General features: G+C 60.9%; 2 protein-coding genes across 3 annotated transcripts; one reads left to right on the forward strand and one right to left on the reverse strand.

Annotated features, from left to right (window-relative positions):
* Nucleotides 1-262: 262 nt before the first annotated feature.
* CDK3 (cyclin dependent kinase 3) lies at nucleotides 263-4,199 on the forward strand. Its single transcript, XM_055579815.1, has 7 exons — nucleotides 263-550; nucleotides 860-937; nucleotides 1,018-1,138; nucleotides 1,249-1,419; nucleotides 1,503-1,604; nucleotides 1,876-2,079; nucleotides 3,324-4,199. Exons 1-7 carry the CDS (start codon nucleotides 435-437, stop codon nucleotides 3,447-3,449), a joined length of 918 nt encoding a protein of 305 aa, XP_055435790.1. The 5' UTR covers nucleotides 263-434; the 3' UTR covers nucleotides 3,450-4,199.
* Nucleotides 4,200-4,661: 462 nt separating this feature from the next.
* Nucleotides 4,662-22,744, reverse strand: EVPL (envoplakin). 2 transcript variants are annotated; one of them, XM_055579817.1, is made up of 22 exons: nucleotides 22,647-22,744; nucleotides 20,206-20,305; nucleotides 19,467-19,621; nucleotides 19,225-19,351; nucleotides 18,105-18,230; nucleotides 17,866-17,904; nucleotides 17,603-17,764; nucleotides 17,408-17,515; nucleotides 17,137-17,232; nucleotides 15,642-15,767; nucleotides 14,610-14,756; nucleotides 14,148-14,302; nucleotides 13,885-13,982; nucleotides 13,428-13,600; nucleotides 11,992-12,170; nucleotides 11,765-11,903; nucleotides 11,443-11,636; nucleotides 10,945-11,095; nucleotides 9,695-9,778; nucleotides 9,456-9,566; nucleotides 9,265-9,357; nucleotides 4,662-8,351 (listed from the first exon to the last, which is right to left on the reverse strand). In XM_055579817.1, the coding sequence occupies exons 1-22, from the start codon at nucleotides 22,742-22,744 to the stop codon at nucleotides 4,914-4,916; spliced, it is 6,099 nt and encodes a 2,032-aa protein (XP_055435792.1). In that variant the 3' UTR covers nucleotides 4,662-4,913. The 2 variants fall into 2 exon arrangements, with proteins under 2 accessions (XP_055435792.1, XP_055435791.1); XM_055579816.1 differs by having other exon boundaries at nucleotides 13,428-13,634; nucleotides 13,853-13,982.
* Nucleotides 22,745-22,956: the final 212 nt, after the last annotated feature.

Here is a 22,956-nt window from a genome sequence, read left to right on the forward strand (position 1 = left end):
CTCCGCCCTGAGTTGACCCTGGGCCCCCCAGGGCAGCCCCTCTGGGCAGCCTTCCACCCTGGGGCCAGGACCCAGGCAGGGGCGGGTGCTGGGCAGGGGAAGTTTGGACCCTCCTGCGCTCTGTAGCCCAGCTCTGGGGCAGCTGCTTCCTGGGGCCTGGGGGTTCCTGCCTGGCCTGGGCTGCAGCCTCCCTCCATGACAGGTTCCTGGGGATGGGCTGGGGCTGGGGTGGAGGGTGGGAGCCGGGCCTGGGCCTGGTCTGCCTGGCCGGCAGAGCAGGGTGAGCCCTGGGGGCCACAGGCCTCAGGAACCCCGGGCACCTGGGTGGGGGGGCCCAGCAAGGGTGTGCCGTGGAGGCTGAAGGGGCAGCAGGGGTGCTGGGCTCGGGGGGGAACGCCCCAGGCGCCCTCTGTTTCCAGGGCAGCTCTGCGGACATGGCCATGTTCCAGAAGGTGGAGAAGATCGGAGAGGGCACCTATGGGGTGGTGTACAAGGCCAAGAACAGGGAGACCGGGCAGCTCGTGGCCCTCAAGAAGATCAGGCTGGATTTGTGAGTGCCGGGGTAGCCTCTGAGACCCCCTGGTTTGGAGTGACCCGGCTATCCTCCTGACCCTCATCTCAGAGTCTTGTATTCGACTCCTTTTCTGACTGCTGCTCACTCACGTAGTGGGGGTGCAGCCCTCATTCATCCTCACCCTGACCAGGCTTCGCCCCGGGCCTCTGGGGGTGATAAGTACGTGCCCAGGAGATGGGCCATCCTTATGTTATACATAAAACAGCCCCCCAACCCTCCCCACCCCGCTGCCAGAAGCACCCTGCCCAGCTTCTCACTCCACTGCTGCACCCTCCTCTCCTCCAGGGAGACCGAGGGGGTCCCAAGCACTGCCATCAGGGAGATCTCCCTGCTCAAAGAGCTTAAGCACCCCAACATCGTCAGGTGAGGCGGGCAGGGGATGGGGCAGTGGGCCTGTCCCAGCCCGACTGGGAGCCACGTGTTGACTGGTACCGCCTGGCCAGGCTGCTGGACGTGGTTCACAGCGAGAAGAAGCTTTACCTGGTGTTTGAGTTCCTTAGCCAGGACCTGAAGAAGTACATGGACTCCACCCCGGCCTCCGAGCTCCCCCTGCACCTAGTCAAGGTACCGGGAGAAGGACGGGCTGACCAGCAAGGGGGCCGTTGTTTGACCAGCAAGTCAGCCCCCACCCCACCTCCGCTCTGCCAGCTCCTTTCTCTTGCCCACTGTTCCAGAGTTACCTCTTCCAGCTGCTGCAGGGGGTGAGCTTCTGCCACTCGCATCGGGTCATCCATCGAGACTTGAAGCCCCAGAATCTGCTCATCAATGAGTTGGGGACCATCAAGCTGGCTGACTTTGGACTGGCTCGAGCCTTCGGGGTGCCTCTGCGCACCTACACCCATGAGGTACCAGGGGACAGAGTGGGAGAGAAGGGATGTCACCTGTGCACCCAGCCACCCTGAATGATACTGTTTTCTTGCTCCCCCAGGTGGTGACACTCTGGTATCGTGCCCCTGAGATCCTCTTGGGCTGCAAGTTCTACTCCACGGCTGTGGATATCTGGAGCATCGGTTGCATCTTTGCAGAGATGGTAGACAGAGGGATAAACATGGCCAGAGGGAGGCCACAGGCAGGGTCCTCCTGGGGTGGGGGGACGTGGGGGCTGTGAATCTCCTATTAAAAGTAGATTAAGGGGTGTTTGGGATTGCGTTAAAGGTCTTTTTCCAGAAAAGGTCAGGATTTTTAGCACAGCCCTGGGAAAGATGTCTGGAAGGTGCCTCCCTGGTCTGGCTGCTCATCTGATACTGGGTTCTGTATGACAAGGGAACAGACCCCACGCTTTCTCCCCTTCCCCACTCCAGGTGACCCGCAGAGCCCTGTTTCCAGGCGACTCTGAGATTGACCAACTCTTCCGTATCTTTCGGACCCTGGGGACACCCAGTGAGGCCATGTGGCCAGGAGTCACCCAGCTGCCTGACTATAAGGGCAGTTTTCCCAAGTGGACCAGTAAGGGGCTGGAGGAGGTCGTGCCCAACCTGGAGCCAGAGGGCCAGGACCTGCTCTTGGTAGGTACAGGTAGGCGGCAGGGAGGCCAAGGCTTCCTCATGCCAGCTGCTGCTCTCGCTAGAAGTGTCTGCTTTGTCATCCAGCCTCTTATGTAACCCTGGCTCCTTCTGGGGCAAAACCCGTCTCTTTTCTGACTTCTGTACACAGTTGGCTTGTCCCTGTGCGTATCAGTTGCACCTGGAGGCCTCTCCCACAATAAGTCCAATGTTCATCAACCTTTTTAAAACTGCCCTCTTCCACTTAGCTTTGTTTTTACACTGTGATGTATGTGTGTGTTCAGTCACTCAGTCGTGTCCAACTCTCTGTGACCCTTTGGACTGTAGCCACCAAGCTTCTGTGTCCATGGGATTCGTCAGGCAAGAATGTTGGAGTGGGTTGCCATTTCCTACTCCAGGGGATCATCCCAACACAGAGATTGAACCCAGGTCTCTTGTGTCTCCTGCATTGGCCAGCGGATTCTTTGCCGCTGGGAAGCCCTGTACTGTGATACATGCCATTTCTCTTGGTTGGCCTGTGTTTTGGTAATTTTTTCCTGTGGATATTATTCAGAACGGGCTGCCTCCCCGCTTCCTCAGCCCCCGCCACAGGCTTTGGTCACCACTCCAGGTGTACCGTCTTGACCCCTTGGGCTGGCCCAGGTCAGGATGCCCAGAGGGGTCCAGGCATCCATTCTTGCCCCCAAAGACTCAGAGCACGTTTTTCTCTTGAGTCTGATGTTGGGTCACAGGAAGGCAGGGCAGCAAGTTCATCTTCACGCTGTGTGCCCAGCTTTCCTGAGGGCTGTGTGCGCCTCCCAACCCAGTGCTGGGGGGCAGTGTGGACTTCCCACCAAGACTCCTCACCCTCCATCCTGGCTGCTTTAAGCTGGGGAGGTCCTTCTACCCCCCATCTGGGTTTAGGGATTTTTGTTTCTGCCCCACTCACAAGCATACTTCCTGGACATGCTTGGCCCCTCTTCCTGATACTTAGATCTGTCTTGACTAGAAGTGGGCTGGAGCCTGGAAAGCTCTCTAAGGACGAGGAGAGACTGACTCAGCCTCAGTAGCATGAAGGAGACAGGGGGTGACTCAACAGGGTTGGACTAGAACAAAGTCTTTGTCCCCAGATTCCGGGAGTGTCTGGAACTGGTTCTCCAGCTGGGAGGTAGTGGCTTTGGGCAGTTCTGGGTTTGAAGGCAGCTGCTTTGGGGCTGTGGGGCCCTGGCCACACCCGGGGCCCAGCCTCTCTCCTCCTCTCTCCGCAGCAACTCCTGCAGTACGACCCCAGCCGGCGGATCTCAGCCAAGGCCGCCCTGGCCCACCCCTACTTCTCGTCCACCGAGACCTCCTCGGCGCCCCACCAGTGTATGCGGGAGCATTTCTGCCGCTGAGAACGTGCGGGGCCCACCGCCTCAAAGCCCCTCTGCAGCTGCTGCCCCCGCCCCCCTCCCCCCCCCCCCCGCTGCCTCCCTATTCACTCCCCAAGAAAGGGGACACACCTGGGGAGAGAGCAGTTTGGCATCAGCTGTCCGAGGGCTGAGTTTGGGTTAGTCCTGCCAGCAGGCTAGCAAGCTCCTGTGTTGTTTGCTGGGTTTCCCTTTTCAAGATAGGGGCACAGAAGCCCACTGCCTGAGGAGGTCCGTTAGAGGCGGGGTCCCTGGGCACCAGACTGGTAGGTGCCAAGGAGAGCAGAAAGCCTGCCTGGGCCGCCAGCAAGACCCTCCTAGCGCCCCTTGGCTGCCCTGCCCTCAGCTGCAGAGCAAGACCCCCAAGGAAGGGGTTCCCCCCCAGCTGTTCTTTTTAGATTTAAAATGTTATGGGGGAAGAGCTGAGTTCCAGTTAAGAGTCCCATGTTAAAACAGGAGGCGGAGCCAGGGGGAGAGGCCATTTTCCTGATCCCGAGGGGAGGTCGGATGTTCTAAGTAGCTGTCTCCTCACCGCGGATATGCTTATGTTTGTATGCCTCTGGCTTCAAGAACAGAAAATAAAAGTGATGTATCCCTGAGTTTTCTAGTGTTTCTCTCTGCTCTGGGAGGACGTCAGGGACGTGCCAACAAGGGGGAGGTTGACAGAGGGCTGGAGACAGCGTCTGCCCTGAACTGGGTGGCCCTGAGCTGGCTGTGGGGAGGGCCTGATCTTCCAAGACCTGTCCCTGTCAGGTCCTTCCCGGAGTGAAATGAGCCACTGTCCTCTGAAAGTCCCCGTTCCCAGCAGGGCCAGCTAGGTGTGTCCACTCCCCACCTAGGAGTGCCATCCCTCCTGCTCACGCCCCAGAGATATCGACTCTGTTCTCAAACGAGAACAAGACACCAGGAGAAACCAGCCAAAAGACGTAGACTGACCGGGCAGATGAAAATGTGTACTTCCGCTTACCACCTCACTCAACCCCCTCGAATTGTATGTAATTATTTTATACCGTTAGGTTAATCATGTTTCAATGATGGCTTGCAATTGGAATTATCTTTTTTTTGATCTGGCTATTGATTGTGAAAACTGATAAACATCTTTTACTATTTTTTACATATTTACTATAAATATGTAATAACTGATAAACATATCTTACTATCTTTTACATATTTACTAAAAGAGAATAAAAAAAAGACACCAGGAGAATTCGTTTATTGGAAGCACAGGGTGAGGGAGGAGCCGGGAAAGCAGAGCTGCTGGCTCAGGGGATGGGTCAGGGGATACCAAAGTTACGGGAGGGAGTCCAACACCAAGAACGCTTGAGAAACAGCACATCAACGAGACAGAGGGAAGACCCACTCCCCTGGGTTAAGCTGCTCTGGGGGCCAGGGGTGCGTGCATCCTCCCCTCCCCATCCCCAATCACTCCCCGTGACTGCTCGGCCCCCATCAACGCAGGGAGCGCGGGACAGTGGGGGAGGCCGAGCGGTAGCAGCGGTACCCCTCTAGCGAGGCTGGGAGGAGCAGCAGGCCGCTCAGGGGGTCCTTCCGGCAACGCCCCATGGCCTCCTTGTAGCTCAGTCGCTCCTTGGAAATGGGATCTGTCAAGTCCTTCTCGTAACTGGCTTCATCTTGCAGGAGCTGGGCCAGCTCCTCACTGATCATGCCGGAGAGCACAGCCTGCGCCACGGGGATACGGCCGGTCCTCTTGGGGTCGATGAGCCCCCCGGTCAGGTGCTGCACCCGCAGGTGCGGGAGCACGCTTTCCTGGGGCATCCAGCCCTTCTGGACAGCCTCGCCCACCGACAGCCTCTTCTTGGTCACGGGGTCCTCAATGCCCGTGAAGGCCTTCTGCGCGTTGAGCAGCCTCTGGGTTGAGCCGCTCTCGATCAGCCCCCGCTCCACCGCCTTGTGCACGGAGTAGCGCTCCCGGCTCAGGAGGTCCACGATGCCCCCCGTGGCCGCCTGAGCCTCCAGCAGCTTCTGCCCGGTGATGGGGTCCAGCATGTTCTTGGCCACGGCCGTCTTGATGGTGCACTTGTTGTCCGTGGTCGTGTCGTAGACGCCGGCGATGGGGAAGCTGTCCTCGCTGAGCCCGAGAGAGAAGCTGGGGGAGAAGAGACCGGTGCTCTGGGAGGCCGGGGAGGCGAGCGGGGACTTGGAGATGATGGCGCCGATGGAGAGGGAGGGGCAGGGCTTGGTCTCCCCGGCCACGAGCAGAGCAAATTCGCTGATGGGGAGCTGGCCATCCTTGTAGAGATGGTACTCCTCTTTGGAGATGCGCCGGCTGCGCAGGGCGGCCTCGATGGAGTACTGTTTCCCGCTCTTGCGGTCCAGGAGCACAGACTCCTCCCCGTGGGGGCCCGAGGTGGTGACCTCCTCCCAGTCACACTCGAGATCCTGCAGCTGGAGGTACTGGCTTCGGTCGATGACGCCCCTCTTGTAGGCCTCGTATGGGGACATGTCCTTCCCCGTCTCGGGCTCCAGGATGGAGATCTTGGTGGAGATGTTGGTCTCTCGTGTCTGGGTCTCCTGGTTGAGCTCCTCCCGGCTCACCTGGGTGTGGAGGTCCCGCAGGGTCCGCTCCTTCTCGTAGATCTGGTCCTTCTCGCGGAGGATGGCTGACTCGAGCTGCGAGAGTTCCTGGCTCCGCTGGGCTGCCCTCTGCCGCTCGCTCTCCGTCTTCTGGCTGAGCAGCTTGGACTCCTGCAGGCGCAGCACCCGCTGCTGCTTCTGCCTCTCCAGCTCCCGCAGCTCCTGCTGCAACTGCCTGCACTCCTGGCTCGCCCGGTTCTGGGTTTTCTGGAGCTCGGCCTCCTCCCGAGCCCAGGTCCTCCCCAGCGCCTCGGCCCGCTCCACCCGCTCCCGTAGGCGCCTCACCTCCTCCTCCCGGCTCTCCCGGGCTGCACGCTCCCGGTTGAGCGCCTCCCACACCCGGGCACGCTCTCCCTCCAGCACCGGGTCCTTCTCCACCCTGATCACTTCCTTGTAGATGGTCTTCTCCTGCAGCTTGGTCTTCTGGAGCACGTCGATCTGCACCTGAAGGTTCTTGCACTCCCGATGCACCTCAGTCGCCTGGATCTTCTCCTGGGCCAGGTCTTGCCGGAGGGCCACCGTGGACTTCTCCAGGTCCGGGTCCTTCTCCAGCTGGACTACCTCCTCCATGATGATCTTCTCCTGCACTGCTGGAGGCCGCTTCTCCAGCTCCTGGAGCTTTAGGGTCAGCTGCCGCAGCTCCCTCTCCACAGCCAGCTTCTTACTACGGTCCTCCTGGAAGCTGAGTCGGCCCTCGTCCTCCTGCACAGCGGCCCGCAGCTGCTGCACCTCCCGTTCCAACTGCCGCCGCCTGCCGGCCTCCTCATCCAGGCTCTGGCTCAGCCGGCTGTGCTCCTCATGGAGCTTCGGGTCCTTCTGGGTGACCACCACCTCCTGCACCACCACCCTCTCCTCGGGCTGCCGCCTCTCCAGCAGCAGGTACTTGTTCTGCAGCTCGTGGACCGCGTCCTCGGCTGCCCGCCGCTTCTGGGTGGCCTCCCGCACCTCCTGGCGCAGCCGCTGGGCTTCCTGCTCCAGGACGGGGTCCTTCTCACGGCGCACCACCTCCTTGTTCACCGTCTTGGTCTCCACCTTGGAGCGTTCACGCCGCCACTCGTCACGCTCCCCCTGCAGCCGGATGAGCTGCTCCTGGGCCCGTCCACTGCCGTTGACCAGCTCATTGAGCTGGGCCTTCAGGCGGTCGATCTCCCGCAGCAGCTCGGGGTTCTTCTCGTGCCGCACCAGCTCCTGCGTCACCTCCTTGTACTCCACGGTGGGCTTCTGGGCCCGCAGCACCACCAGCTCAGACAGCAGCCGTTCCACCTCCTGCTCCATGCCGCTCCTCTTGCGGCCAGTCTCCTGCAGCTCAGCCCGGAGCCGTGCGATCTCCTGCTGTGTCTCCGGGTCCACCCGGAAGGTCTCCTGCACACGCTCCTGCAGATCCACCCGGGGCTTCTGCTTCTCCACCGCGCTGTGCTTGCTTTGCAGCTTCTTCAGCTCCCTGGCCAGCACCTCGTTCTCACTCCTCTGCGCCTCCAGGAGGCTCCTCAGCCTGGACGCCTCCTGGAGGAGCCTGGGGTCCTGTTCCACCTTCTTCACCTCCTTCACGATCACCTTGGGCTCCACGGCGCGGATTGCTGCCTCCAGCTCCACGACTCGAGCCTGCAGCTTGGCCACGGCATCCTCTGCCCCTTTCCGCTGGGCCACAGCCTCCTGCATCTTCAGCCTCAGGGCCTGGGCTGCCTGGAGCATCTCCAGGTCCTTCTCCACCTTGACCACTTCTTTCACCACGACTGTCTCTTTCACATTCACCTCCTTCTGCTCAAGGGCCAGCAACTCTGCCTTCAGTGCCTCCAGCTGGGCCGAGACGGCGGTGTTCTCCTCTTGCAGGAGCTGGAGCTCAATGTTGAGCTGGGCTGCCTGGCTGTCCAGGCCGGGGTCCCTCTCGATCTGGATGACCTCCTTGGTCAGCAGGTGAGGTTCCGTGGCCTTCCTCTGGCTCTCCAGCTGCATGACCTTCTGGGCCAGTGCCTCCAGGTCTGCCTGCAGGCCGGCCCTCTTCTTGCCCTCGTCCTCCACCTGGGACTTCACCCTGGACAGGTTGCTCTCCAGCTGGGGATCCCGGTAGAACTCCACCACTTCCTTCTCCTCCAGTTTCTCCACGGGCCGCTGGGTCTTCAGCTGCAGCAACTGGCTCCTCTGCTCCTCCAGCTCGCGTTGTACCTGGGCCACCCGCTTCCTCTCCTCCTCTAGCTGGGACCTCAGGGCCTCTGACTTCCTGCCCACCTGGGCTGGGCTCTTGGACCCCTGCTGGGCGTTAGGTGTCACCTGGATGTCCTCACTGAGCTCTTTCTGCAGAGGAAGAGGGGAGAGTCCTGGGGTAAAGGGAGGAAAGGGATAAGCCCCTGCCCAAAGACCCTGATGCTGGGAAAGATTGAGGGCAGGAGGAGAAGGGGCGATAGAAGATGAGATGGCTGGATGGCATCAGCAATTCAATGGACATGAATTTGAGCCAACTCCAGGAGATGGTGAAGGACAGAGAAATCTGGCATGCTGCAGTCCGTAGAGTTGCCAAGAGTCCGATATTAAGCGACTGAACAACTGAACAACAACACCCCACTCTCCTGAGATCAGGACCCTTCCCTGCTTTCTGAGACTTCCCAGTAGGTCCTGGGAGGCAGAACTGAAGATCTGAGGTGTTTGAAGGTAGGATTTTTAAGAGGCTTCATCAATGCCCAGTGTGCTAGGATGTAAGGCAGTGTTCAGGCTGCATTTGCATGAGAATGTGAAAGAAAGAAGGTCCTCCCTTCCCAACCTTTCCCTGCTCCCCTTCCACCCAGGCTCCCAGAAATGGGCCTGTGCTCCTCTGGGCCATCCTGGGATACACCTCTGGGTGGGAGGAGGCTGGCCAGTTCCTTGGCCACTCACTGAGAGTCGTGGAGAGATCCCAGCTCCTGGTCTCCCAGGGATGGAGACCTAGGTGGCCTCTTGCCCATGAGGGCTGGGTCCTGAGGCTGAAGACTGCGGGATTTTCTCCTGTCCCCACCGGGGTGCTGCCCAGGGGCTAAGCTGTGACTACACTGAGTGACATCTCCTGGTACTAACTCTGAGATGGAAACCAGCCTGTAAGGGCTGCTGGGGGAGGCAGAGAGCCACACCTCCCTCAGGCCGCTGAGCCTGTCCCGGGGCTGAGTGTGAGCAGGTAGGGAAGTCTGCCCAGTCAACCACCCGCCCAGGCTGCCTAGGGTGGGCATCACCCCCATACCTTCTCCAGAATCTTTCTGGCAAATTCCAGCTGGTGCAGTTGCTGCTGGTGGGCAGCTGCCACCTCAGTGTAGGCCTTCGTCAGGTTCTTCTCCTGGAGAGGCCAAGGGAGTGGGTGGGCCAGCGTCAGCTCCTCCCTCAGAGGCTGCAGAGCTGGCAGCCTGGGAATGAGGAACAAAGAGCCCGGCTCACCTGGGCTTGGATGCTGTCCTGCAGGGGCGCAACTCGGGGTCTCTTGGGGGCCGATCCCCCCTGGGTGGGCTCCAGGGAACCGCGGTAGGTGTCTGCCTGCAGCTCATAGTCCTGAGCAGGTGGGGAAGGACACAGACTGGCTGTCAGTGGGGGGAGCTAGGGGAGGGGGAGTAGGGGACTGGCGGAAGGAGGGAGGGGGAGGGGGAGATAAAGAGGGAGGAGCTGAAGGGACTGCTTACCTGGAGGGCCGCCTGCAGGTGCTGGGAGAGGCGGGACGCCATGGCTCTGTCCTGCTCGCGGCCCTGGATCTCCTGCAGCAGTCTCTGCCGGGGCAGGAGGGAGGGTCAGGGGACCCCCCCGCTCACCTAGGCTTGCCTCCAGGCCCACGGGCAGCCAGCAGCACCCAGGGGCAGCGAGCGCTCTGTGGGAAGCTGCCTTCCACCACCCCACCCCCACCCCCGGCCGTGACCCACCGCGGCCTCTGCTCGAAACATCTCACCCCCAACACACACATCCTGGTCACACTACTTAGGCCTTAGGCCTCAGGCTCAGTGTCAGTTCCTTCCAGACCACTTGCTCTGACCCCATGGGTGTCCTTACAAAGGGCTCCCAGAGCACTGGCTTCTCCACCAAAGCACTTATCAGCATCACGGCCTGAGATGCACTGGCCTCCCCCCAAAACTGCAGGCTGCCTGAGGGCAGGCTGTACCCAGCCCCTTTTCATTACAAGCATGTATGATGCTGGGAAAGACTGAAGGCAGGAGGAGAAGGGGGACAACAGAGGATGATTTGGTTGGACAGCATCACTGACTCAATGGACATGAGTCTGAACAAACCCCAGGAAATAGAGAAGGACAGGGAAGCCCGGCGTGCTGCAGTCCACGGGGTCACAAAGAGCCAGACATGACTTAGTGACTGAGCAGCAGCAGCAACAATAGTAAGGAGGTATGAGGAAGAGGATGCTTAGGAGTTGGTACCTCCAGGAACACAAAGCCCACTGCCCACCTTGGGCCAGACAGAGAAGGGCTGGCTGTTTTCCTAGACAAAGTGAAAGTGAAAGTTAAGTCTCTCAGTCGTGCCCAACTCTTTGCGACCCCATGGACTGTAGCCTACCAGGCTCCTCCATCCATGGAATTTTCCAGGCAAGAATACTGGAGTGGGTTGCCATTTCCTTCTCCAAGAGATCTTCCTGACCCAGGGATTGAACCCAGGTCTCCCGCATTGTAGGCAGACCCGTTACTGTCTGAGCCACCGTGGACAAAGTGTAGCATTTTGGGTGGCGGGGGTGGTGGTGAGCAAAGCAAAGTCTCTGGGGTCTGAGCTTTGAGGTCATTAAAACACTGGCCACTAGAGGGCGGGCCACACACGCACAGGCTGCTCTCCCCGTTAGGAAGGCGGCCAGGGAACTGGGCCTGGCTTGAGGGCTCAGCTCCGGGTAAGAGGCAGGGAGAGAGGCCGCCCCACACTCCCTGCAGCCCCAGCTCCTCACCTTCTGCGCCTGCAGTTTGTAGGCGATCTGGCTGGGCCCATCGCTGGGCCGCACCTTGTTGTGGGGCAGACGCTCCAGCCAGGCGTTCAGGTTGTCCGTGCAGTTCTTGAACTGCTGGTAGGTGAGGCCGGCATCCTGCATCATCTTCTCCCTGCAGGAGGAGGAGCAGAGGTGAGAGTGGCCCTCGGGGGTCAGGCGAGGGGTGTGCGGAGGAGGCTGGTGAGTTCCTCCGTCCCTGGGACAGGTCGGGAGGCCTGACTGACTCGCCATGCTGATCCTCTCAACTCTGGCTGGGTGGCTGGAGCTGGGCATTCAGAGATGGACCGACACTTTCTACCAGGCACCACCTGGGAGGCTGATGCTATTATCGTACCATTTTAGAGGAGAGAAGCTGAGCCTCAGAGAGGTGCGCTCACCCATCCAAGGCCCCACAGCTCATCAGCCACGGCCACCACACTGTGGGCCTATGCTGTGAGCCCCAGCGGCCCGGCCACTCACCGCAGGTCCAACTGGTCCCCCACGGCGTGGTAGCGGTCGGTGAGGGCCCGCACCTGGCGCTGCTGGTGAGGCAGGTCTTTGCAGAACTCGCGGAAATTGTTCTGCAATGCGCTGCACATGTGCTCCACAGCCTTCAGCTGGCGGTGTAGCCCGAGCACACAGGCCTGCTGCTCCAGCAGCTCCCTCCGCCGGCGCTGGGGCAGGAGGGGACACAACGTACCCTTGTGGTTTGGTCGGATGCCAGGACCACCCTCCACTTGCCCCCCAGCTCCTGGGTCAGCCTGCACCCCCACTCCTGCCAGGAGGCCGCCCGGCCCCTCACCTTCAGCTCGCTGACCCTCTCCTGCAGCGCGCCCGGGCCCGCGGGGATGGGGGCCTCCTGTGCCAGGGCAGACTCGAAGCCTCGGATGACCTTGTCTGCATCCCGGATCTGCCGCTCCAGACCCAGGGCGGCCTTGGCCCTGTCGCAAGGGGAGGCCCAGGGTCGGACACCTCCTTGGCCGCACCCCCGAGGCCTTGCCCAGCAGCCCCCGCCTCCAGGGCACTCACTTCTCCCCGTAGAGGCCGCAGAGAACCTGCACGTCCCTGTACTTGTTCTTGACGCTGTTGAGGACCACGGGCAGATGCAAGGCAGCGGGCCCCGAGGGCTGTCCCGACAGAAACGCCTCACACTTCTGCTGGGCCGCCTCCTTCTCTGCTCCCAGGCTCTGCAGCCGCTGGGCCGTGCCCTGGGGTGCATCGGGGGTCTCAGGATCTCTGGTTCTGGGCAGGTGGCTTCCACCCAGCCCTCCCGCTATGTCAACCTAACTCTGCTTGCGAGGCCTCCAGAATGTGGCGTGGACATGCTCGGGCTCAGTTTCTAGGTAGATGACCGTAGGCAGGTCAACCTCTCTGACCCTCAGTCTCCTCATCTACAAATGCTTAATGGGAGGATGAAATGAGACCCTGTGAGTCAGGAGCTGCCGCCCACCTTGGTCTTCACATCACTGTCCTGTTCTCAAAACCTTCAGTTCCCTGCCCCTTCCCCCCAGTCAAGCAGCAAAGCCCTAGCTCCACCCACTTGGGATTATGATTTTGTCAATTATTTTATCAGTTATTCACTCGCTGATTCCATGATCCATTAGAGCTGGCTCCACACCACATATTGCCCACCTTCCAGGCTAACTGGGCCCCCAACACCTCTGATGTGGAAGAGGACCTTCAAAACCCAAGGACCGGGGACTTCCCTGGCAGTCCAGTGGTTAAGACACTGTGCTTCCACTGCAGAAGGCATGGGTTCGCTCCCTGGTCGGGGAACTAAGATCCTGCCCAGGTTAGTGGTAACCTGGGCCCAGCATGGGCAGAGGTATTGTCCAGGCTGTCACCCCACAGTGCCTCCTTCTGCCACTCCTCCTTCCTTGCCTGGCCCCCCAGGACCCCAGCTGAAACACCTCTCCCACCTCTGGAGCCCTGCCTCCCCTGGTCGGGCCCCTGACCGAGCTGAAACGCCCCAGAACGTGGCGGAGTGAAGAAGACCGAGGTGCACAATCATGAACAACATGCTTCACATTTTAAAAGCCAAATCCAAACAATATATCTGAGTAGAAATCGGTTTGGAAGGATACAACCCGAACTTCTCCCCCTGACCCCCCACCCCCGGGTGTGGGGAAGGGGTGGCTTTCACTGTTAGCGCTTCTGAGCCCTTCTGTGACCATGTTTACACCCCTGCACTCTCTCCAGGGAGGCTCCCCGTCAGCCACCCCAGAGAAACCACCCCTAAGATGCTGCAAGCCCATTTTCAGGGATGAGGAAACCAAGGCCCAGAGAGGTTAAGCGAATTGCCCAGAGTCACAGAGCAGGTCAGGCAAAGAGCCAGGATGGGAAGGAGCCTGAGGGAGCCCTGGACTGTCTGCTCACTTCTTCCACCTCGGGGGCCTGCGGCTGCCCCCACAGCTGCCTCCCCAGGGCTGAACCGTTTTTTATCCCAGCTGCCCTGGCTCACCCACCTGGTGGTTCTGGATGCGGCCCTCGAGGTCCTCGAGTGGTGCGGTGCGGCTCAGCGGGGCCCGTGCCCAGGCCAGCAGCTGCTTCTCTATCTGCCCCAGGTCCTCCTCCAACCGGGTCATCTGTGTCAGGAGCTTCTGGGCCTGTGGGTCGGGTGGGCCCGAGCTGCTTGGAGCTGGGGGAAGAGAGTGCCTCTGAGGGTCCAGGGCCTGCCTCGTGTCTGCCTGCCTGCTGGGCCCCTCCGTGAGCCCCCGCAGAGGGTCCCGTGTGGGGGAGGGTGGTGGGCAGGGCCTCACTGAGGGAGGGACATCAGGCTTGCCAACCCAGGGAATGGAACCCCCAGATCAGAGCCTTTAATTCAGGGTCACCCCCTGCCCGTGGCAGCCCCTGGGTGACCAGAGTAGGCATCTACTCCTATTTCAACAACGCCTCCCTCTTTCCCTGGCCAGCCCTCAGTACCCTGCTGGCTGGGTCGTAAGGGCTCCTTGGCACTGGCCTTCAGGCGGCTCTGGACTGTGGTCAGTTTCTGCTTCAGTGCCTGCAGCTCCAAGGCAAGCCTGGAACAAGGGGGCAGTCAGAGAAGGACAGTCCTCCATGCTCTCCCCCAGCTCCCGCAGTCACACATTTAGGCAAAGGGCAGGCGACGGCCTCAAACCGCAGGGCCTGGTCTGGGTGGGTCCACAGCCTGCATCCTGCCCCTCTGGGTCCCCAGGAGGACCCACCCAGAGGCCCTGGCCACGGCTTCAGGGTCCGGAGCTGGGATGCAGAAGCAGGCAGCTGGGGCCCGCTTGGGCTCGCCTGCCTGGCCCTGGACCACCCAGGTGTGCGGGTCAGTGTTGTCCACCAGTGTATACTGCTCACCCCGCAGCAGCTGCACCTGTTGGGGCACGGAGGGGGCGGGGAGGTGGGGGAGGGGCCGTGCAGGCCTAGGGGCCAGGCTGGAGAAGGGATCGAGGCCCAGCAGAGGCCAGTAGGGTAGGGGCTAGGGACGGGGCCAGGGAGGGACAGGAAGTGCCGGGGTCAGGACAGGGACGGGCCAGGGGCTGGACAGGGCTTGGAGCGGGTGGTGCTGGAGCAGGGGTGGGGCGGGGCATTGGCCAGAGTGGGTAGGAGGGGGCAGGGGAGGGACTGGGGGTGGTAGGCGAGGGGCGGGTGGGCCCGGAGGACTCGAGTGGAGACTGTACTTCTCCTGAGTCCCAGTCACAGATGCTGTCCACACGCAGGGGCTGCGGGGGCAGGTTCCTTCTCTGGGGCAGAGGGGCCACCCCCTGGCTCCGCAGCTGCAGGTCCTTGACAGTCTTTTCGGCCATGGTCAGCTGCTTCTCCTCTGCCTGCAGTGACCCAGGCAATGGAGGCTCAGGCCAACCCACCTGTGCCCCCCAGGAGGGCCAGGAAGGGGTCCTGGCTGTCATGAAGACAGGGTCTCTTAGTCAGCAACGTAAAGCGAGCCCCTCCCCGGGCACCCAGGATCCTAGAGTCTGCTGGTTGGGGTGGGGCAGGTGGCTGCCCAGAAACCAACCCCAGGCCTGCAGAGTGGGAGCTGGAGGGGTGTCAGAGCTCTTCTGGGCAGTCCCTGCCGCATTGTGTGTGCGTGCGTGCGAAGTCACTTCATCATGTCTGACTCTGTGTGACCCCATGGACTGTAGCCTGCCATGCTCCTCTGTCCATGGGATTCTCCAGGCAAGAATACTGGAGTAGGTTGCCATGCCCTCCTCCAAGGGATCATCCCCACCCAGGGGTCGAACCCACATCTCTTATGTCTCCTGCATTGGCAAGCAGGAGGGCTTCCCTGGTGGCTCAGCTGGTAAAGAATCTGCCTGCAATACGGGAGACCTGGGTTGCATCCCTGGGTTGGGAAGATCCCCTGGAGAAGGGAAAGGCTACCCACTCCACTGTTCTGGCCTGGAGAATTCCATGGACTGTATAGTCCTTGGGGTCACGAAGAGTCAGACACGACTGAGTGACTTTCACTTTCTTTACCACTAGCACCACCTGGGAAGGCCTGTCACGTTACAGGCGAGGAAACTGAGATCCAGAGGTGGGAAGGGCTTGCAGCTGACAGACCAGGCTCCTCCGGCTGCAGTGAAGCCCCTCCTCCCGCCCTCAGGGCAGGGGATCCAGGCAGGACTAAGCACCCTGGAGGCGTGAGGCCCAGACACCCAGGCAGGCCCGGTGTCCAGGAGCGGCTACGGGGAGGGGCCAGGGGGCCATCTCACCTCCAGCTGCCGCAGCATCTCCGTTAGGGCACCAGGCGGGCCCTCCAGGGCAGGGCTGTACTGGCTGTCCAGGCTGGAGTTGAGCTTTGCCAGGGTCTGGCTGACAGAATCTGCCTCTTCCTGGAACTGAAGTCGGTGGGTGGTCAGGGGCGGAGCTGGGGCACTTACTGCCCACCACCCTGCAAACCAGCTAAACCCAAACTGGCTGAACCCAAAGTGCCACTCGCCGTCGGCCTTTCTACCCAGGCAGTGGGACCTTCCAACTGAAGTGCTCGGCAAATCAGGCGTTTTGGGGTCACTGAACTTAATTTCTTTTAGTGTCGTAAAACACGTTGTTTTTCATCCTTCCTGCACAGATGAAGGGCGGTGCCCCTCCTGGAGGACTCACTCCAGCACCGGGAGTCCTGGCTGGGATCCAGGGGTGGGTGCCCAGGGCGTCTCTGAGCAGAAGCTACGAGTGTGCTTTAAAGAGACAGCCCACAGTTGGGTGACACCACGGGATTCTCGTCAGTGGATGTGCTAACGTATAGTGGATATATAGGAAAATGTCCTTAATAAAAAAGAAAAAAGGGAAAACTTTTGGCTTCTTTTTTCCTCAAAGTCTATAAACCATTTTAGTTGGAAACTACCAAAAAACCCCCAAAAAAAGTCCCTATTGGGCATTCCCTGGTGGTCCAGTGCTTAGGTCTCAGCACTTTCGCCATGGACCTGGGTTCAATCCCTCTTGGGGGAACTATGATCTCACAAGCTGTGTGGTACAGCCAAAAAAAAAGTCCCCATTGTGGATATATATTTTTAATTTTTTTTTGTTTTCAAAAAAACAAAAATTCTCTGTTATTTTTATAGACAGGACTGTTGTCTATTATAGTCTGTTATATCAATGTTTCTCAACCCTTGTTTCATTATTGAACCTTCTAAGGAGCTTTTTAAAAAAAAATTTTTTTTTTTTGTTTCATACATGATAAATTTTTTTTTTTAATTAATTTACTTATCTCGCTGTGCTGGGTCTTAGTTGTGCATGTGGGATCTTTAGTTGCAGCGTTAGAACTCTTACTTGCATGAGACCTAGTTCTCTGATCAGGAAGTGAACCCCGGGCCCCCTGCATTGGGAGTGCAGAGTCTTAACTGCTGGGGCACCAGAGACGTACCTCTGAGTAACTTTTCCCTTTTTTTGTCCTTACTTTCCCCATCATTGACATGAAATTTTAACATCACGGATATTCTGTATATTATTTACATATGCATATCGTGATTTATTTTTTATGAAAAAAAAGTTCTTTTTTTTTCACTTTCAAGAACAAACATTCACACCCCCAGGAGTGACGTCACCCTGTTGAGAATTCGTGAGTGACATTATTTTCCTCTGGGACCCAGTCACAACGATGCAGCTCTGTCGTTTTCATGAGGTGCCTTGGCCCCCGAGATGCGCATAGTGCCCCCGCCCGGCCCCGCTCGGCCCGCTCGGCCCCGCCCCGCCCCGCCCCGCCCGGCTCACCCTGCGGTAGTCCTCCACGTGCTGCAGCTGGCTCTCCTGGCAGATGCAAAGGTTCAGGAAGTTCTGCCACTCCACCTTCAGGGCCTCCTGGTGGGCCTGGGGCAGCAGTGTGGAGCCCTCAGGCCGCGCCCGACCTGGTCCGTCCACCCGCCCACCCGCTCGGCTGGCCCTGCCCACTGCCCCCGCTGGCCCGGCCCGGTCTCCCCAGCCTCCCCGGAGAGCTCCCTGACCGAGAGCTCCCGAGGCAGCGGGGAGTGTCCGGCCCTCGCACCTGGATGGGCCCCACGGCCGGATGCCCGAGCTCCACCATGCGCTCCCCGTCGTCCTCCAGCTGGTTCACGCACTGCTCCTGGCTCAGCAGCTCGTGCTGCTTGAAGTGCTGGGAGAGGATCGAGGCCGAGGCGCTGGCGGTGAGGACCAGGCCGGCCTTGTCCCCCCCACCCCGCCCCCACCCGCCCCCGCTGACCTCATACTCCCTCCGCAGGCCCGCGGGGTCGGCCAGGTGGTCGCTCCAGTCTTGCTGCAGGATGCGCTGCTGCTGCTGGGCCAGGGCGTTCAGCTGGCGCGTGCAGCCCTGCAGGTGCGTGTACAGGCTGCCCAGGCTCTGCCCTCGCCACGAGGCAGCCTTCTGCGCTCGGATGCGGGGAGAGAGGCACCATCAGGCTGCGCCCAGGAAGGCTGGCCTCGTCAAGGGCGCAGGCAGCCCACCCAGCCCACCCTGGGGCTCACCAGGAGGTCCCGGTATTGGCTCCGGATGGTGGCTGCGTCCTGTCTCAACCAAGGGGGAGAAAACGCAGGCCCAGTGAGAGATGAGGTACAGGGGAAAATGCACCCCACATCCCTGGGCCTCCCCTGCCCCTCCTCCATCCCCAGTCCCCGAGGACCAGCCAGACCTCGCTCAGGCTCTGATGGGAGAAATGGAACCAGGGCTTGGGCCAAACAGGGGCGTGTGTCAACGGCTCACCCACCGGCCCTACGAGGGTCCGCAGCTGTTGCCCGTAGGCCTCGATCTCCTTCTGCAGGATATTGTGTTCGGCGACCTGCTGCTCCAGCTCCGCCATACCTGGCCCGTACTGGCCCTCGCAGACCTGCTTCTGCAGAAGAGCTGGCTGCTCAGCTTTGCCACAGGGCCTGGGGTGGGGAGCCCCACACCCACCCAGCATCCCCCTCCACCCAGCATCCCCATCAGCAGGGGATGGAGCTGGTCATTTGGGCAGAGGGTGGACAGGCCAGGCGCTGCCTGGGTGAATGGCTGCAGCTCACCCTGGGGCACGTGCTAAGTTGCTTCAGTCGTGTCGGACTCTGTGCAACCCCAGGGACTATAGCCCGCCAGGCTCCTCTGTCCATGGAATTCTCCAGGCAAGAATACTGGAGTGGGTTGCCATGTCCTTCTCCAGGGGATCTTCCCGACCCAGGGATTGAACCTGCATCTCTTATGTCTCCTGCATTGGCAGGCGGGTTCTTTACCTCTAGCATCACATGGGACACCCTGGGGAACATGCTAGTCTCCAGTGGCCCTGGCTGAGGCCTCAGGGTCACGTGACTGTGGATCCTGAATCCCACTGGTCCCCAGTCTCAAGGCTCAGCTCTGAAAATCTCCCCGCTCTGCCCTGCCTCCTGCCTGGACACCTCCAGCCTGGCTCCTGAATCTGCACACACCCTGCCCTGTCCATGCCCTCCCCTGTCCCTTAAGAGTTGGACACGACTGAGCGACTGAACTGAACTGTCCCTTCATTGGCATCACGGCACCCCTTCTGTCGTGACAGCAAAGCACAATTCCTCACCCGATGTTCCGGGGGCCCTTGACCTGGTTCTCCCTCCCTGCCCAGAAAAGACCTTTTTCCATCACACGGCAGGCTTCCTCCAGGCAGGAGCCTCTGTTCTTTTTTTCTGAAATATCCTTTCCTCACCACTTCACCTCATCCCAACCGAGCTCTCCCACCTGCAGGAAGCCCTCCATGATTGCACGGTCTCTTCTACCCCCTCCCTTTTCAGAGACCCAGCCCCCACCCAGGTCCAAGGATGCATCAGCCCCTGCCGAAACGCAGCCCTGTGTCGCCCTCTGACGGCTGCTGGGTGACCCCTGACCTGCTTCTGCTCCAGCACCCTTGCCCAGTCGACCCTGGGCCCCATGTCGGGCGGCAGCACCATCTTCTCGTACAGGGCGCGGTACTCGGCGCACTCCTGGGTCACCCGCTCGTGCAGCTGCTTGATGCTGCCAAGGAAGTGGCCAGCAGGTCGGAGCCGGGTCTGGGGCTCCCCTGGGACCCCCGGCGCCTCCATCCTGGACCCCCAGCTCCTGCCGCTGCCACCCCCTGCCCCACACTCACTCCTTCTCGATCTCCTCGGCCTGTGGGTGCTTGAGCCGCTGGGCCTTGTCCACATCCAGGAAGAGGTCTTTCAGCAGCACCTCGGCCTCCTTCAGGCTGCGGCCCACCTCCTGCCGGTGCTGCAGGGCCTGGCGCTGCTCGCTGTGCTGCCGGTCCTGAGGCAGGGAAGGCATCCTTGCTGCTCGAGACCCCTGCCATCCCAGGGACCCTGGCCAACCTTGGTGCCCACACCGGGAGAGGGCGAAGTGTGAGCACCAGTGAGGCGGACTCAGGGACACAGGGGAGGTCCTCTGACCCCCCTGCAGGAACCAATCAGGGAGGCCTTCCTGCAGGTGGGAGGGCTTTGGGGGATGGGGTGAAGTGGTGAGGACAGCACATTTCAGAAAAAAGGAACAGACGTTCCTGCCTAGAGAAAGCCTGGGAAGAAATGGAAAATGGGGTTTTCTAAGCAGGTAGGCAGAACCAGGTCAAGGGCCCCCTGAACATCAGGTGAAGAGCTCTGCTTTGACGTCACTATAGAAGGGGTGCCATGACGATGAAGGGACAGGGGAGGGCATGGCGGTGGGAACCCACCAGAGAAGGTGTGCCAAGCCCTCAGTTCCACTGTGTTTGGGGAGTGACCAGGGAAGGACAGGACCGTCTGTGTATCTTTACCAAGGTGAGTGGGCACCTCTGGGACCACCAGGCATGGCAACAAGTCTCTCACGCCCCCGCGCCCTGCCATCTTCCCCAGCTTCACCTGCTGCAGCTTCTTCTGGGTCTCCAGAATGTCCCTCTCCACCTGGTCGGCATTGGCCTGCATGCGGGAGATCAGCAGGGCCAGCTCCTGAGTGGCAGCTCTGATGAGGGGTGGAGACAGAGGGCAGCCTGGTTGGCAAAGTTCCCTGTTTCCCTTGGGCAGAGGTCTGCCCACCTAGGTGGGATCCCCTGCCTGCACCCGCCCTGTCCTGCCCTACAGCCGAGCTCAGTGGCCTAGGAGGGTGGAGTCAAGACCTGGGGAGCCCTGGCCTCTCAGTAGAAATCTCTGTGAGCTACGCAGTCCTGGGCAGGGGAGCTCTGCCTTCATTGAGGGTTCAGAAAATGAGGGTCCTGGGTGTGGGTGGCACCGTGGAGCTGCCATCTCCCCATCAAGGAAGTGCCTCCCGACCCCACCCTGCTCCCTGCTGCTGCTTCAGGCTGGAGAGGAGGCAGCCCGCAGGGGAGCACATGATTCACTGGCTCGGCCCCTAATACCTGAGGCTCACAGCTGGATCCTGAGAGGGGTGGGTGAGCTGGCTGGGGGCAGGGGAACAGCACTAAGTCCCCCAGCTCAGCTTCCTCCCACGCCAGCCCTGTCTCCCTCCACCGCACCAGGCTTTGCAGGGCCTGCCTGGGATTAGCAAGCTTGCAGAGGAGACACACAGCACCCGGTGGGGGAGGTGGGCCATGAGATTGCCAGGGAACCCCAACACTTTCCAGATTCGGGGGTTCAGAGCCCAAGCTTGGACCTGACTCGCTCCAGGTGGCACAGCCAGGAGGAGCAGAGGATGAGCCTGAACCAGGGTCCTTTCCCAGGGCCGTCTCCCAGCCTCTACAGGGTGCCAGCTGTGGGCTCCAGCTCACTCTCTGGGACCTAGAGGGGCGAGCAGACCTAATAAGAACGTGGTCTAAGTCTCAGGAGCACAGCACCCTGTGAGGTCACCGTCCCTGCAGAGGGGTGGCAACACGGGCTGGGCCTTGAACCAGGGGTCCAAGGAGAAGCCCCCTCCAAGCAGAAGGGCCGTGCCACAAAGAGACAGTCTGAAAGAACTCTGACCCGCAGCCTGGCTTTTATCTTCCTCTATCCCTGCAGCTGTGTGGTCTTGGGCAAGTTACTTAACCTCTCTGGGCCTAAGGCTCCTCACCTAGAGGCCAACGCTCTAGTATATCGACCTCCTCACCGTCTTACTGTGTGAAGAAAACTAGCATCCTGTCAGCGCCCGGTAAGTGCTTGTTTTTACTCCTCTAAAGGGATCTGAAGGCTGGGACCTGTCCATTCTGTTTACGATGGCATCCCCAGGGCCTAGAGCAGTCCCAGCACACAGTAGGTGCTCCATAAATAGGCACACAGTAGGTGCTCCATAAATATGTGCTAAACAAATGGATTGCACGGGAGGGGACTGATGTGCCCTCCTGGGGCCACCGCCCGAGGACAGGGCTGAGGGGAAGGAGATGACCGGGAGCCGCCCTGGGGCCGGGAGCTACAGGTCCGGAATCCTGGGAGGGCTGCTCCCGCTGGGAGGAGCCCACTCCGTCCTGGGCAGGGCCCAGAGCCCCAGGGGGGACAGGTCACTCCAGTGAGAGTCTTAACCACCATCTTTCCTGTCCGCCCAGAAGCCCAGCCTCTGTGTCCTTGCCCTGATCCCTATCGGGTGCTGGGCCTTTCATCTCAGCCCCCACCTCCGCACCCGGGACCCCGGGCGAACTGCCGCCTCCACCTAGCAGAGGGGGCTGACGGCCAGTGAGCGGAAGAAGGCTGCCCGAGCCTGTCTGCAGAGCATGGGGCTCTGGGTGGGGGCGGCGGGCTGGGGCCCCTGCTGAGAGCTGGGTGAACTGAGAAAGGCTCTGAGACATCTGTGGGCCCCCTCCTGCTTCCCCATAGCACCCCTCCACACACACACCCGGTGAAGCAATCATCTCAACTCCATAACAAAGCCCTCGAGGCCCAAGGTGCCAGCCGGTGGGGAAAGCAGCAGCCTGGACCTGGAGCAGCACAGCCCCGCCTCCCTGCCTCTGGGCAGTCCGCAGCCCACCTCTTGGCTTCTCTGGCCTCAGTCCTTCTGCCCACCCTGTGCCCAGGTCCCATGGGTCATCTCAGGGTAAGTGGAGCCTAGAGGGCAGAGCCGTGGATGGAGAGCCGTGCCCTCCAGCCTCCTCACCTCCCAGCAGAGGAGGAAAGCTCAGGCCCCTGTCTAGCATGTCTGTAGAGCCCTCAGGCTGCACCCCCCAGCACGTGGGGAGCTCTAGGCCATGCCTGGGCCCCTGCCAGGGCTGGAGCTGGGCCTGGGCTGGGAAGAGAGTCCACCCCCAGGCTCTTTAGCCTCAGGACACCAAATGCCAGCGCTGGGCTGGTCCCCGGCTCTGGCCGGCTGCCTCCAGGTGGCTGGAGCCCCTGGGTCTGGAGCCATCCTGGCTCCGGCCCCCACCCCCGGCCGCGCTCACCTGCTGTGCTTGTTGGGGGACCCCTTGGGGGAGCCTTTGGCCGGGGAGCCCTTGGGGGACCCCTTCCCCTGAGAGCTTTTGCTCAGCCCCTTGAACATGGTCCTGAAGGCAGGCGCAGGCCTGGGCTAGGCTCGGCCGGCGAGAGCGGGTGGGCGGCGGGCAGCGGGCAGCAGGCGTGCGTCCTCGCTGGCTGCTCAGCTGGGCTCTGGTGAAGTGGGGCGGCTGGGCACCAGGCGGGCAGTTTCTGGGCGGGTCCTCCCTGCAGGTGAGGCGGTGAGGGGGCCAGGGCTGCGTGCATGCACCCCCACTC

Source organism: Bubalus kerabau, chromosome 4 (assembly GCF_029407905.1).
Source record: "Bubalus kerabau isolate K-KA32 ecotype Philippines breed swamp buffalo chromosome 4, PCC_UOA_SB_1v2, whole genome shotgun sequence".
NCBI lineage: Eukaryota > Metazoa > Chordata > Mammalia > Artiodactyla > Bovidae > Bubalus > Bubalus kerabau.

Coding starts and splice junctions, on each gene's coding strand:
- CDK3 (XM_055579815.1), top strand. CDS start 435: ATGGCCATGTTCCAGAAGGTGGAGAAGATCGGAGAGGGCACCTATGGG. Junction 551..859: donor AAGAAGATCAGGCTGGATTT/GTGAGTGCCGGG, acceptor CCTCTCCTCCAG/GGAGACCGAGGGGGTCCCAA. Junction 938..1,017: donor AAGCACCCCAACATCGTCAG/GTGAGGCGGGCA, acceptor CCGCCTGGCCAG/GCTGCTGGACGTGGTTCACA.
- EVPL (XM_055579816.1), bottom strand. CDS start 22,744: ATGTTCAAGGGGCTGAGCAAAAGCTCTCAGGGGAAGGGGTCCCCCAAG. Junction 19,352..19,466: donor GCCGAGGAGATCGAGAAGGA/GTGAGTGTGGGG, acceptor CTTCCTTGGCAG/CATCAAGCAGCTGCACGAGC. Junction 14,757..15,641: donor AGATGCTGCGGCAGCTGGAG/GTGAGATGGCCC, acceptor GGGTCACTGCAG/GCAGAGGAGAAGCAGCTGAC.